Genomic DNA, 15468 nt, shown 5'->3' with positions numbered 1-15468 from the left:
AAAATACACAGGGTGCAGATTTTGACAGCTTTTTGGAAATAAATCTTTGTATTTGTATAGCGCCAACTTATTCCGCAGCGCTTTCAGGTAAGTTGGGTTCTCATTTTAACCGACCTCGGAAGGATGGAAGGCTGAGTCAACCTTGAGCCGGCTACCTGACGCATGCGGGGATCGAAGTTGCAACCTTCAGGTCATAGGCAAGAGCTTACACTCTGCGCCACACAAGGCTCTAAAATGCTGCTTTGTGGAAATGCTGCAGAATTTTCCACAGAAATTTCCGCTGAGGACATTCTGCAGTATTTCCGCATCCAGAAAGCAGTCAAAATCTGCACCCTGTCTATTTTGAAGCGTCTCTTTCCTATTTTTAATGATTGGGGTAAAATCATACGTCGTGATAAGCCCCGCCCCCTGACATGTTGGCACTTGCATGGGTTGCAGTTTGGGCACTCGGTCTCTAAAAGGTTCGCCATCACTGTAATACAGTATAATATTACATGAGTTTTATTACAGCAGGAAGTAAGAGCCAACATATTGTAAAGGACCCGACGGCTCGGAGCAGCGCTGTATATAGCTTATATATAATGGACAGAGCTGTAGATAGAATTATATCACATGCTTCGCACCGGTCCTGAGCTGTTATCACACTAAGTTGGTTTTCATTGGAAAGGGTCAACAAGCTTGTCAGCAGACGCCTCCAACAGCTGAACTTCTATACTTCAGTCACAAACATACAGCGCTTTCCTGGATATCCTACGCAGCAGCACAGTCCACATCTCATTACATGGCGGCAGCGCTTATATAAGACATTATCACTCACCGTTAGGCTCTGGCGGTATTATTAGGGTCAGATGATGTTTCTGAAGCTGTAAAAATAGGAAATGATGTAAAAGCGACATTCCACATTAATGTTTCACAGCTAAAATATAAAGTTTAGAAGCTTTGTAGATTCTTTGCTTTACAGTTTTTGTACAGATTGTTATTTTTCCTCATTCATGGATGACAGAAAATCCTTCTGGTTTAGTTTTGTCCAGACAGCGATTATCTCCGGTCTGCGAACGGTCATGTGACTTCACAAGATAAGTAAGGCAAACAAGTTACAAAGTTACTACAATTTATGTAAAATTACAAGGGATCATACGGGATTAGAAAAATATGTCTGCTTTCCTCCACACACAGCGCCGCGCCGGTCCATGTGTTGACTGGTACTGCAGCTCAGTTTTATTGTAGTGAATGTGGCTGAACTGCAATGCCACATCCAACCTGTGGGCGAGTGTGGCACTGTTTAGAGAAGAAAGCAGACCCGTTTCTACAGTGTTTCCCCAGAAATAAGACACTGTCTTATAATAATTTTTGCCCCAAAAGAGGCACGTGGCATTCCGATGGTCTCCGGCGGCGCTGCGGCAAACTGCGTCCTCCTCATCTGGCAGCTGAGCTTCTCCCTGGTGACGGGGCTTTGAATACCCCGCCTCCAGCAAAGCGAGCGGAGTGATTGGTTAATCGAGCACCAGCCAGCCAATCACAGCCGACGCTCAATAAGCCAATCTCAGCCACTCAGTGAATGACATCATCTGTGATTGGTTCATCGAGCGCCGGCTGTGATTGGTTGGCTGGGGCTCGATGAACCAATCACAGAGCGCACTTTGCTGGGGGCGGGGTATTCAAAGCCCATCACCAGGAAGCAGCTCAGCTGTCAGATGCAGTTTGCTGCAGCGCCACTGGAGGCATCAGGATGTTGCAAACCAAGCGAGTATAGATTTTTTTTTAATGCAGGTTAGCTAGGTCTTATTTTGGGGGGAGGCCTTATATTTCAAGCCTCCCCAAAAACTGGGGTAGGTCTTATTATCAGGGTAGGTCCCATTTTCAGGGAAACATGGTATAATCCTAAAGAACTCATGAAGACTAAGTCCTGTCCACATGTCATATTGGAACATATGGAGTTCATAGAGAGGTTCTACACTTAGGACCCCCCTCTATGCTCCTGCATGTGAGCCACTATTAGGGTGGGCCCATATGTACCAGTATTGATCTGCACAGGTAAAATGTGCAGCAGATACAAGAGCAGCCGAGTTGGTAGTGAAGATCCGCAGCATGTCAGTTTCTGTTGTAGATTCTCACCCTGGATTTCATCCACCCCCATCCATTTAATGGGACCGGCAAAAACATTGCAGAGCGTGCGAAGTGCAGATGAATGCAATGCGAGGGTTCTATCGAAAACAGAGGGAAGCACTTGCCGATCCTCTGGCGCGGCTGGCTGATGCGAGGTGTTTTTAAATCCAAATTGCCTTGCATCAGTTTGGGGAAGTAGCAATCCTCCGCTGCGGCTGACAGTCATGGTGGAGGATCGCAACGTTTTTCCCATTCTTTTGAATTGGGAGACCTGGCATCGCACATGGCATGAAGCTTTCGTTGGCCCCATTGAAAGTAATAGGAGATGATAGGATGTGCGGTGATTTTTTTGGGAAAGAAAAAAGTCGCTCATGCGTATAACCCTACTCAAAAGAATTGGCTTCATATTTGTGCGTCTCGCAAACCACACAAATCTCGCACAATTTTCTCAGCCATGTGAAAATAGCCTTAAACTGAGGATTATTATAAAACTTCACTTAAAGGGGTATTATCATCTCAGTCAGCCCTGGCGGATATGGGAATACCCATCAGTATGCCGCGGCCAGAGATCAGATTACAGTAACAGGATGGATGATCGATGTCTTTCTGTATCTCTCATAGACGTGAATGGAAGCCAACAATACACTTCACTGTCTCCACAACTTGGGAGTCGCAGTCACAGCCGCTCTCATATACATCATATACTGTCCTCCATACTCCATCACTAACAGCACATCAGTCATCGTCACCAATAGTGAGACCCCCCAGCGGAGCCGCAGACACAGAATACTCACTGCTGGCCGTCTTGTAGCCGGCTTTCTTTCCTAAAATAAGAAGAGGAGATGAAATTAGGAAACCTGAAGAGTCCATTATAATTGGTGACAGATAAGAGAGGAATTCTGGGAACAATCAGCCAACTCTTATGGAAACGTCCGGTCACCCCCCCCCCCCCATGTTGGGGGACAGATGGGGCTTTTATTCATTTAGGATATTTTATTAATTATCTTGATCTGAGGAATGAAGTGCAAACTAAGCCTGATGTGCGCACCGGGGTCTGAGGAGGGCAGATTTATCACAGTGGCTCATGCGGGTGAGAAATCTGGCTCATCTTTAGACTCCTCTGTCTGACCTTATAACACTTATTTGGCTTAAGATGCGTTTAGACGGAACGACTATCATTCCAAAAATCATTCGAATGAAGAAAAGGGAATGATAATTATTCAGTTTAAGCACCAACTACTGAACAACAAACAAGAATTCTGCGCTTCTCATTCGTCATTCAGTTCAAGCCGACATAAAATCCTCGTCAACTCGTCGGCTTCTCGTTGCGGTTAAACACCGATTATTCATTATGTTTCACAGGAATGAGAAAACACTGAATGATAAGTGAATGAGAAGTTCACAATTCCCAATGATGATTTTCCTGTCTAAACAGACTGCCTGAGTGTGAACTGATGACGTCACCGGCTCGTCCGCTCCTGTAGATGAAAATCCTGAGATTCTCATTAGATGTAAAATGAACATTAGTTTATGCCAGTTTGGCCACACCCCTTTGCCATAAAGCCAAGATCATTTTGATGAGGTCCAAAGTGTCTAAAAGGTGATAATTGTGATGCAAAGCATGCAAGACAGTTTATTGTGGCACAATTTGCCCCAAATAGTTGAACATTTTCAATAGTAGATCTGCCCCAATATGTATACTACATATATACACATGACCCTGTATGGGAGAGCAGCAGCACTGCATTATTACTGACACTAAGGGCCATTCAGATGACTGTATGTTCGCCCCCATAACAGTCCATGAGGCCATTCACAAGGCTGATGTGTCACACGGACTGATGATCTACATGAAATCCATCTGCTTGTTGTATTCTCATCCATTTCCACAGACTTGAATAGCGCACAATGTGAGGGATCCGTGATCATCATGGGCTTCTAAAGGGTTTTGCTCCCGGTTTTCTTGAACACAACATGGATCCGGCGGTGTGAATATAGCGCTATACTGATACTTACTTCTATATAGGAGAAATCCAACAACCGCAGCAACAAGAAGAGCGACGACCACCGGTGTCACCCGGGAACTCGGAGGTTCTGGTTAGAAAACAGAAGGGTAACGATGAGCTGCGGATTATACTGAGAGCTTCATGTATCAGAGATCCACACGAGAGTCTCCCCCGCTGTAGTAACGACATACGTGTAGTGTAATAGTATCACATACATGTGCAGGATCTAGATTTATATCTCTTCACACAACTCCCTCTTATGGCCCATTCACATGACTGTATTTTCCGGTACAACATGTGAGGGGCGCTCAGCCACATTATTCTAGTCACGGACACAATATAGAATAGTTGTTTTATACTTAAAAGCAATTTCAAATCCCAACGTCATAGCAGAATTTGGGTGTACAAATTTATGACCATGTTTGATACTATGAAAAACTAAATGAATCTCGGAGGGGGGTTTTTACATCAGAGGAGAATATAAGCAGAGGTAACACTCTGGCCTGGTGACCCCCTAACACCAATATAGAGACCATATAACTTTCACATTCCTTGTCACTGGACTAAGTATTTACTGTTCTGCTCATCCCTTTATGGCATTTATCTAAGTGCTTATTAATCACATCTGTGCCCTCCGATGACAGTTTTACAGTTTGCCGCCATGCAATCTGGTCGGCCAGCCGCTGTGGTTTCCATATGGAGATCGCTCCAAGAATTGATGCTGCTTTGTCCCCATGATAACTATGAGCGGCAGCGCAGATTTCCAGTAAACACAATAGGAGACGGAATACAAGTGTTTACAGACAGATTGTGGTGCAGAATACACATAGAAAACCTGCAGTGCTGTTTAATATGCCAGTCTTCAACAGATGTATGGTGGAGTCAGATGCGCCAATTTAGGCCTCATGTCCACAGGGAAAATCAGGCCCACGCGGATGCACTATAATTGTCTTTTCTCATGAGGGAGGTCCATTGAGATATGAGCTCTATGAGCTCCCGCACGAGTGATCCGCATTAAAATGCAGCATGCTGCGGTTTTTTTCCTGCGCGTGAAATCCGCAAATCACTTAAAATACCATCTGGGGTTATTTAATTAACTGCGGATGGTCAATGCATTCCTATGGGACGCGGATTTGTGTTTTGTTTCACGCGTGGATTTGCTAAATATAGTTTCCCCATGGACATGAGGCCTTAATAAGTTTGGCACATCTTTGGCTCTTGGGTGCCAGAAACTGAAAGCTACACCTATGAGCAGGTGTGAGTTTCTAAAAGCACCGGCGACTAATTTACTGCAAAGACTGCGCAACAGGAGCCATTTTTGTCCCCGCTGTGCCCTGTTTGTATATATTTACCTAAAATTCACAAGCGGCTTCACAATCCACCGGGCAGACCCATTGTGTCCAGCCGGGGTTCCCTATTCAATAACGTATCCCGTTTTTGGGGCCCGGATACTGAGGGAATATGCAACGGGTGCCGCATCTTATGTGAGAGACACTGGAGATTTCCTAGTGAAGTTGAGTAAGGTGGTGATACTCGACACAACGATTCTAGTCACATTAGACATTGTGTCTCTGTACACGACTATCACGCACCTACAGGGCCTGGAAGTGGTCAGGGAGCGTCTTCTGACATCTCGGTGGTCCAATGCATGCAGTTTACCCTGGTGCTGCTTGAATATATTTTGGAGAATACTTTCTCCTTGTTTAATACCATCTTTTACAGGCAGCGCCAGGGTACCGCTATGGGGTCAAATGCGGCCCCTACATATGCTTGCATGTATATGGACCACATTGAGAGAACCAAAGTCTATGTATCTCCACACTGGCAGCATGTTGCATGCTGGTGGAGATACATAGACAATATTTTTATTCTTTGGAACAGAACAGCTGGCGAGTTGATTGGCTTCCATGAATACTTGGATCAACTAGTGCCAGATTTGAAATTTACTCTTACTTCCTCGGCATCAGAGATTCGGTTCTTGGATGTATTGGTAACTAAGAATGGTACGTCACTGCTGACTGACTTGTTTTGCAAAGAGACTGATCACAATAATCTCTTGCACTTCTCGAGCGGTCACTCTAGGAGTTTAGTCGAGGCATTACCTTGGAGTCAGTGTCTGAGAGTTCCGAGGATAACAGCAGAGGATAAGGTGGATGTAAGGCTGGGGGAAATGTGCGATACATTTTTGGAGAGGGTGTATCCTGAGAAATTGGTGAAGATGGCGGTCAATAAAGCGCGTATGGTTCCCGAGAGGGCTTATTGATTCCGAGGGCTAAGGATGAGAGAGTCCCGAGGATACCTTTTGTCTCCACATACGGTCCTCTGAGTAGGAGAATCTCCAATATCCTCCATAGACATTGGTCTATTCTGGGCAAGAATTGCCCGATAGTAAAAGGATTTTCATCACCCCCTATGATGGCGTATAGGAGGTGCACGGGCATCCGCGACAGAATAGTACGCAGTCAAAGAGCAGCTAACATGTAACCAAGTCAGCAAACTTTCCTGCCACCGAAAAATGGCAACTATCCCTGTCTCGAGTGCCCGTGCTGTGGAAACCTAATTAGGGGTGATACTTTTCACCACCCACATACGGGTAGAAGATACTGCATCAAGAATAGATCTACTTGTTGACCTTCCTTTGTTATTTACATGATTGTATGCCCTCGTGGCCTCCTTTATGTGGGGGAGACCACAATGGAGATCCGGTTACGGATCTTAAGCCACAAGAGCACGATTTGTACAAACAGACTTACCCTTACCTAAGCATTTTTTGACAGCAGGGCATACAGTTAGCCAATAAAAGTTTAGGGTGATTGATGACGGACCATGGATCATCAGGGGAGGTGATAGGGAGGGGATTCTTAGATGCAAGGAATTAAAATGGAGATTCAATCTGGATGCGTTGTCACCAAACGGATTGAATATTGAGTACAACACTCCTGCATTTTTGTGAAATGACGCTCATTATTACAATTGGCCTCTGTGTGTGTGTAGATATATATATATATATATATATATAACATATATTTGTGTATATACATAATATTTATTTTGCTTCGGCCATCGCCGGGGGGATGTCTTTCTCATGCTATTTCTTGAGCCAGCCTGAATAATGACTATTGGAGTTGGGGACTGTTAGACATACGGGTGCGTCCAATGATACAATAACAATAATGAGGCATATAGATGTATTCCCATATAGTTATAATAATGTATGTCTGGTGCAATTTCAATAAAGCTTCTATGACCACTATCGGTATATATATATGTGTTTACAAAAATTTGGAACATGTTCAGGAAATCCTTCTTTGGAGTTAGACATTAGTCTTTATTGTAGTCAGTTGCCCTTTTTTTGCCCTATGGGCACTATGTGGAGTTTTGATTATTGTTATGGGCATACATTAGACCTTGCAGTATTTATTAAAGTCTCATGCTTATCAGTGCTGCATTGGGACACCTTAAGGATGCGCCCACTGTGACAGTATGACCCCCTCCCCAGTTATCCGCTCCACATCGGGGTAATGTTACTATGCTGCTATGGCAACTAGTCCCGCGTGAGTCTCATGAAGCCGCACATGCGCACTTTGCTGAGCGGCTCCGGCAGCAGTAGGAGATGTGGACTGAGATATGGGGCATGTGAAGTCAGGGTGAAGCCGCTGCTGGTGGCTATGATACAGCGGCGGGCTGATGACTTCTCCCTGGGCGCTGGCTGATGATGATCCCTGTGGGCAGGTATCACCTGGTTTAATTATTTGGTATACCTTGTGTATATCAGGTGGGTTGCTGGGGTCTTCTTCTATGCTTGACAAAGATCCCTGAGTGGATCGAAGCGTTGCTGCTTATACGTATGGACGGACCACGGGGGAATAAAGATATTGCCGTGGATGCTGCCTCTGTTTTGGACTTACTGCGGTGGGTGCAGATCCAACCCAAGGTGAGGCGTGACATCCCAATACCCAGCAGACAGCTGAGTGCCGCTGGGGACGGTTTCAGATTCTCATTGGGATCTACCTACAGATGGGTCTTTTTTTAGCTTCACTCTTAACCCTTTCCAATCCACTGTCTGACGTCTTAAGACATTCTGAATGAAGGCTGTACAGCTCCGATGTCGGAAGACGTCTGGTAGGGTATTCTTACTGTAGATTTCTGGCTGCTCTGTGGTCGGGGGCCTCTCCCGCATGTCACAGTACTGGCTCTAGCCAGCAGATGGCGCCATTGTATAATGGCAGAAAGAGAAAGCCCCCTAGAAAGCCCTGAATCCAAAATTGGATTGCAAAGGGTTAATGTAACGTGATATGGCGGTCTGCTGCGCTATCAGGGGGGTGATTTACACTTTGAATTACTTTACAATGGACTTTGTTGTGTTACGATAAGAGAACAAGCCTTAATGGGTTATGATGAGATAACTTTCTGCAATGATATCACAATCAGGGTATAATGTGTCACATCTGTATGTCTAGAACTCAGGGGATTATCGGACCACTAAAATGGGGGAGGGATCAGTAGTGGAACTATTTAGCTGGTTCACATTAAATGGGATGTCTGACCGCTGCATTGTCTCCTCGCAGGTCCTTCTCCCCCAACACCAATCCTATCCCCCACATGTCATTACACACTGCTGCTGGTACCGTAACCATCAATGCTGCTCTAGAAACATCCTTACTAATGGTCAAAACAGCCACAACAGATCCAGATGACATGTGCGGCAATACGACTGCTATATCACAAAGCAGCAAGACGGAGGGTGACCCATGGGGCGAAGAGCAGGAACTGTTGCATTCTTCTGGTCATGTGACCAAGGGACAGAGCGGACCTCGGGGTCTGTTGTAGATTTCGCCTCCAGTGGGTAATTTGTTTCTCTCCTGCCCATATAAAATATAAACTTCTTTTTAGGTGACCAGACGGTCCCTTAAAGGGAACCCAACACCTCTGCGCTCCGGAATAAGTTGGCGCTATACAAATAAAGATGATTATTATTACCTCTGATCACCACAAACTAAGTTATGGCGCTGAACAGGGAAGGTGATGGGGGAGCTGCGGGATGCCACTTTTATACTCACCCGCTCTGTTGTTCCCCCGCTGTCTACCCCGATGTTACCACCTGGGTGAAGTCCACCCGTGGGTTGAAAACCTGACTCTTTACAGACTGCTGTGCGCTCTTCCATGGACTTCTATAGCCCAGCATGTGCACGGTGCTCTGAAAAGAGTCAGAGTTTCGGACTGTATGCGGCCTTCACTGGGGGGCCGGAGCCGGAAGAAGGGAGAAGGGAGTGGGTAATTATACGAAAATACATCCCCTGGCTCCGCCATTACCTGCTCAAACACCATCATAACTTAGTTTATGGCGCTGTTCAGAGGTGGCAGGTTCCCTTTAATGAGATGCCGGCGATCGATCAATAGATCATACAATTATATATCACAGTAGTGATCGCCAGTCATGACATATTCCATAGTCTTCTGTCATCCAGCCAGTAAGGATACAACTCACCCCACACAATGTTCAGCGGCGCCCCCAGGCTGCTGTGATCCACATAACAGGAGTAACTGTCGTCCTCGCCGGGCATCACGTCCGCACTGACCCTGATCTGATAGGTGCCGTCAGGATTGGGGAGGACATGTGTGGTCTCATATGTGGGAACGTCGTCCACCCCATTCTTCATCCACTTCACATCCACACGTCTGGGATGGAATCCGTACACCTGACAGTGAAGCATCAAGGTGCCATCTTTATGCTGACCGGATACCTTCACCGTTGGCTGAACTGAGAGGGAAATGAAGAATATAAAATGACAAGAATTAAGACGACGCATCAAACATCTTCACTCGGTAAGAACGAGAGCCGACCCTCCAGTAGCTGGCATATGAATAACATGCATGGGGGCAGTACTGAGTCACTGACATTCTGGGGACTCTTTCTTGTGTCAGGCCACATAGTACGTGTAGTGCACCAGACCTGTGTATGCCATATCTGTGTGCAGGTATAGTACTCAGCAGCGCCCCCCTCAGTATAAGGAGGGGTGTGAGTGGTTGCTGATCAGTACCTTCACCTGTGCGGTGGCTCCTCCATATAGCAGTCTGGCTGTCTGCATGTTGAGGGATGTGGTGCTTCTACCTGCCCTCTTGTATTAGTACATTGGTCATTATATGGCCGCTTCCTGTGATTATGTTTGTTAATATATTCAGTGCCTATTAGACTATGTACTTAATGTTACACTTACCGTGTTTCCCCCGAAAATAAGACCTTGTCTTATATTAATTGTTGCCCCAAAAGAGGCGTTGGGTCTTTTTTTCAGGGAATGTCTTATTATATTTACCTAGCAGGCTCGGTCCAGGTCCCTCTCACTGCACTCTGGAGCTCCAACACGCTTCCCGCAGTCCTCGGCCGCTCATACAACATCACTTCCTGGTTACGGGATTCATAAATGCCGTCTCCAGGAAGCAATGGCTCTGATTGGTTTTCGAGCGCTGCTCAGCCAATCAACGCAGCGCTCAATGAACAAATACGGCGGCTGTGATTGGCTCATTGAACGCTGCATTGATTGCTTCTTCCACCGCTGCTCAGCCAATCACAGCCATTGCGTTGTGAAGGCAGGATTTATGAATTGGCTGAGCCACAGCATCGATTGGCCACATCCCTCTACTCAACCAATCACTGCAGCGCTCGATAAACCAATTACAGCCATCGCGTTCGTTAATCAAGCACTGTTCAGCCAATCAGAGCCATCACTTCCTGGAAGTGAGATTCATGAATCCCCTAACCAGGAAGTGATCTTCTGTGGGCAGCTGGCACTCGATTAACCAATCACAGCTATTCAATGAATGGCTGTGATTGGTTAATCAAGTGACGGGTCTCATTGGCTGACCCGGGCCTCGCTTAACCACTACCAGGCAGAACTGCTCTATCGGTGTGCAGGAGGACACAAAAGCCTGCAGCATCAAGGGAGACCAGCGCAAGGGACCCAAACGCCTGCTGCTAGGTGAGTATTATAAGATACCCTCTGAAAATAAGACACTGTGCCTTTTTGAGGCAAAAAATAATATAAGACAGTGTCTTATTTTTTGGGAAACACTGTAGTAAACCTCATCCAGTAATCATGCAGAACACGGAGACCCGCAGTCCTACCATTACTCCTCCCATAGAAGGGGGTAATGAGATATGATTGACGGGATCTGTGCGATACTGAAATAGAGAGTCACACAGCTTACTATTACTCCTCCTATGGTTGGGGGAAATGTGATGAATGACGGCGGTCATCATTGACCAATCATGCTGAATACTCCTCCTGTAAAAGAGGGTAATGAGATCGAGGATGATTGTCATGACCAGCTGGTAACTACTTGTCCCCTGAAGTATAATTGTATAGTCATGGAGGATCTGGAGTCTCGCTGTAATTCAGTTACTTCTCCTATGGGAGTAATGTGGCTGCTTGATGCTTGCCATAACAGGGCATTGCTGGTAGGCATATACTGGCTGTGACACTATTATTCCTACTAGTATTGAGGGTAAAGTCTATGTGTGGTAGCCCAAGGTAATTATCGTGTACAGGGACACCTGCCCACCAGGTCCTGGGCTCATCTGATGGTCCACCTCTGTGTTGCTCCACTCAAATAAGAAACATGCCTGTTAGGGTAGAGGTTACCCGGTTTAGGCCAGTGATCATCGAAATTATAATGGTTGCTCATGATGAGAGGTGTAAACAGAATGAGAATCCTGCTATACCCCGTGGAGCTGCCATCACTCTGATGAAGGCTACTGAAGCTGGTGGAAATGGTTAAGTACTGGACCCTCGTCTTATGGCTAGTTCCGACACGAGAAGACTGACCAGAAGCCGACAAGGGCCGCAGTATGCCTGTGGTTGTAAGTGGGCGCTGTGATAAGCCAAGTCTTGTTTAAAGACTGAACGCACATAGCATAAAAAGTTTCACCCTCTTCCGGCATCAACCAAAGGTCCAGCCCCTGTTGTGGCCTATATACCAGGAGCTCAATTTAAGCTTTGCCTGGCCGAAAACGGCTTATTCAGAGGTTGCGCGCAGATGCCAGGCCAGGTAAGTGGCCTATACAGAGAACACATGGACGGAGGGGATCATTCCTCCCTCTCCCCGCGCTCCAGAAGCCTGCCTCCAATCACTGCCTATACAAGCCTAGAAGCTGGTGGCTCGATGTGAGCGTAACCCAGCTGGAAGTGGGTCTACTAGCGACCACGGGATGATGGCAATGGCAGCTGGCCTATAAAGGGCTACGCAGGAACATGGACAAGTTCCACCCTCTCCCCATGCGCCCACCGGAGGCGCTGCAAGATCCACAGGTGACCCCATGGCTGGTGGGAAGCAGAGCGGTCAGCGCCACTCTGCCTTCTTGGAGGTAGGAGTAACAGTGTGTTGGATGCAGCACTGTTAGCCCTCCCCACCTGGGGACCACCAGGGAAGTTAGATCATGCCTAATGCCCACCTAGAGGGAAAAAGGAAAAGTAATCTAAAACAGAAGATCTGCAGATCAGGAAGTCGGCCTCCTACGAATACTAAGCTCAAACTGATTTAGCTCAGTGCCTGCAGGAGGGATGTAGCTGGTAGGAGGGGCTAACTTTTTATTTTCTTAGTGTTGCCTCCTAGTGGCAGCAGCTATACCCAAGTTCTTCTGTGTCCCTCAAAGTGCAATTTTCAGGAGGGTCTTTCCAAATTTAATGCGACTATTGGGGGGATAAAACAACATACATAAAAAGAAAAGGTTGTTCACATCCCCATCATGAGAAAAGAAAAATGGAATCCAGCGGCCGAACGGAACCGTCAAATGACAGAACTCACCAGCGCTGAACGGACCCCGTTGACCATGATGGGATCTGTTGGGTTTCTGACATTTTACAGGATAAAACAAAGCAGCATGCGGCACAATCAGCTCACCAACATGGGATTTCCCCTCAGATGTGAGGTGTTTTTAGCATAAAACCGCCTCACATCATTTCAGGGAAGTAGCGATCAGCCGCGGCGGAGGATTGCAGAGTTTCTCCTATTGTTTTCAATGGGGCAACCTCAGATCACACCACGTGCACCTAGCACATGGTGCGATGCTGCCGTCGGCTTCATTGTTTTCAATGGGCAATGCGAGAGCACGCACAAAGATAAGACATGCCACTATTTGTTTCCTGCATCGATGCAGGGAATAATACTGTTGGGTTATGCAGATTTAGACCTTATAGTTCACGATGGCAGGTAGGCTTGTCACCTATCTGGTAATAAATTGTCATGATGGGCCGCTGCTGCTCACCTGTTCACAGGTTTGCAGTCAGCCACCTCTTGCATGCTCCACGCTGCACCTCTGACTCCCAGTCCTCTGCCCATAGGGCTACCACATCCTTCCTCCCCCTTTGTTAAAGGGTTAATGTGCGCTCCTGAATCCTAACCCCCACAAATCACCAGCCATTCCCTGTTATATTACACATCCTCCCCCCTAATGAACAATGCCTAATCAGTTGCCCTCTTACTGACACTTCTGGTAAAGCCCCCATTTGTGTATATCCTGGTGCTGATCCTTGCCTGACTCTGACCATTCTGATTCTGGACTTTATTATTGCTTGCTGCCTGCCCTGATGTTCAGCCCAGACCTCGTTAATACACTTGTGCTGCCGGCCCTGATGTTCAGCCCAGACCTCGTTAATACACTTGTGCTGCCGGCCCTGATCTCCAGCCTGGACCTCGTTAATACACTTGTGCTGCCGGCCCTGATCTCCAGCCTGGACCTCGTTAATACACTTGTGCTGCTGGCCCTGATGTTCAGCCTGGACCTCGTTAATACACTTGTGCTGCCGGCCCTGATCTCCAGCCTGGACCTCGTTAATACACTTGTGCTGCCGGCCCTGATGTTCAGCCCAGACCTCGTTAATACACTTGTGCTGCCGGCCCTGATGTTCAGCCTGGACCTCGTTAATACACTTATGCTGCTGACCCTGATGTTCAGCCTGGACCTCGTTAATACACTTGTGCTGCCGGCCCTGATGTTCAGCCTGGACCTCGTTAATACACTTGTGCTGCTGGCCCTGATTGTAGCCTGGACCTCGTTAATACACTTGTGCTGCTGAGGGTGCATTCACACGAGTGTAGGCGTATTTACGTTCGCACGTCCGCAGCGTATAATCGCCGGAAAGAACGTTTTTCGGCGATCATGACCAGAGCTAGAAAGCGTATTATCGTTTGTTCCTACTTTGCAAACTATCTTTTCGGCCATCGAATATGCGTTGGCGCGTATTTCGGTTGCATATGTTCCGTTTTTTTCGGGTTGCCGTTTTTACGCGCCGTAAAATCGCCCGTGTGAACGAATACATTCGAAACCATTGCCTCAGATGGTCACGTATATACGATTGGGCGCAAAAACGCGCCGTATATGCGCTCGTGTGAATGCACCCTTTCCCTGATGTTCAGCCTGGACCTCGTTAATACACTTGTGCTGCCGGCCCTGATGTTCAGCCTGGACCTCGTTAATACACTTGTGCTGCCAGCCCTGATGTTCAGCCCAGACCTCGTTAATACACTTGTGCTGCCAGCCCTGATGTTCAGCCCAGACCTCGTTAATACACTTGTGCTGCCGGCCTTGATGTTCAGCCCGGACCTCGTTAATACACTTGTGCTGCCGGCCCTGATGTTCAGCCTAGACCTCGGTAATACACTTGTGCTGCCGGCCCTGATGTTCAGCCTGGACCTCGTTAATACACTTGTGCTGCCGGCCCTGATGTTCAGCCTAGACCTCGTTAATACACTTGTGCTGCCGGCCCTGATGTTCAGCCAGGACCTCGTTAATACACTTGTGCTGCCACCCCTGATGTTCAGCCTAGACCTCGTTAATACACTTGTGCTGCCGGCCCTGATGTTCAGCCAGGACCTCGTTAATACACTTGTGCTGCCACCCCTGATGTTCAGCCTAGACCTCGTTAATACACTTGTGCTGCCGGCCCTGATGTTCAGCCTGGACCTCATTAATACACTTGTGCTGCCAGCCCTGATGTTCAGCCTGGACCTCGTTAATACACTTGTGCTGCCGGCCCTGATGTTCAGCCTGGACCTCGTTAATACACTTGTGCTGCCGGCCCTGATGTTCAGCCCAGACCTCGTTAATACACTTGTGCTGCCGGCCCTGATGTTCATCCTGGACCTCGTTAATACACTTGTGCTGCCGGCCCTGATGTTCATCCTGGACCTCGTTAATACACTTGTGCTGCCGGCCCTGATGTTCAGCCCAGACCTCGTTAATACACTTGTGCTGCCGGCCCTGATGTTCATCCTGGACCTCGTTAATACACTTGTGCTGCCGGCCCTGATGTTCAGCCCGGACTTCGTTAATACACTTGTGCTGCCGGCCCTGATTGTA

General features: G+C 47.3%; 1 protein-coding gene across 7 annotated transcripts in view; it reads right to left on the bottom strand.

Moving 5' to 3' along the window:
• Positions 1–15468, bottom strand: part of LOC136620525 (class I histocompatibility antigen, F10 alpha chain-like) — a 114169-nt gene that overhangs the window by 79488 nt on the left and 19213 nt on the right. Inside the window, exons 4-7 of one of the 7 annotated variants that reach the window (XM_066595367.1) lie at positions 9601–9873; positions 4123–4200; positions 2901–2930; positions 818–863 (exon numbers count right to left, since the gene is read on the bottom strand). The exons of 2 other annotated variants lie outside the window; for them this stretch is intronic. In XM_066595367.1, the coding sequence (XP_066451464.1) occupies positions 820–863; positions 2901–2930; positions 4123–4200; positions 9601–9873 (425 nt within the window). In that variant the 3' untranslated portion in view covers positions 818–819. The remainder of the gene's footprint in view (positions 1–817; positions 864–2900; positions 2931–4122; positions 4201–9600; positions 9874–15468) is intronic. 4 more of the 7 variants (XM_066595368.1, XM_066595366.1, XM_066595370.1 and 1 more) reach the window with 4 other exon arrangements.

This window comes from Eleutherodactylus coqui, chromosome 3 (genome assembly GCF_035609145.1).
Source record: "Eleutherodactylus coqui strain aEleCoq1 chromosome 3, aEleCoq1.hap1, whole genome shotgun sequence".
Lineage (NCBI taxonomy): Eukaryota > Metazoa > Chordata > Amphibia > Anura > Eleutherodactylidae > Eleutherodactylus > Eleutherodactylus coqui.
Note: the sequence above shows the minus strand (reverse complement) of the source record. Positions and strands in the feature narration are given on the sequence as shown.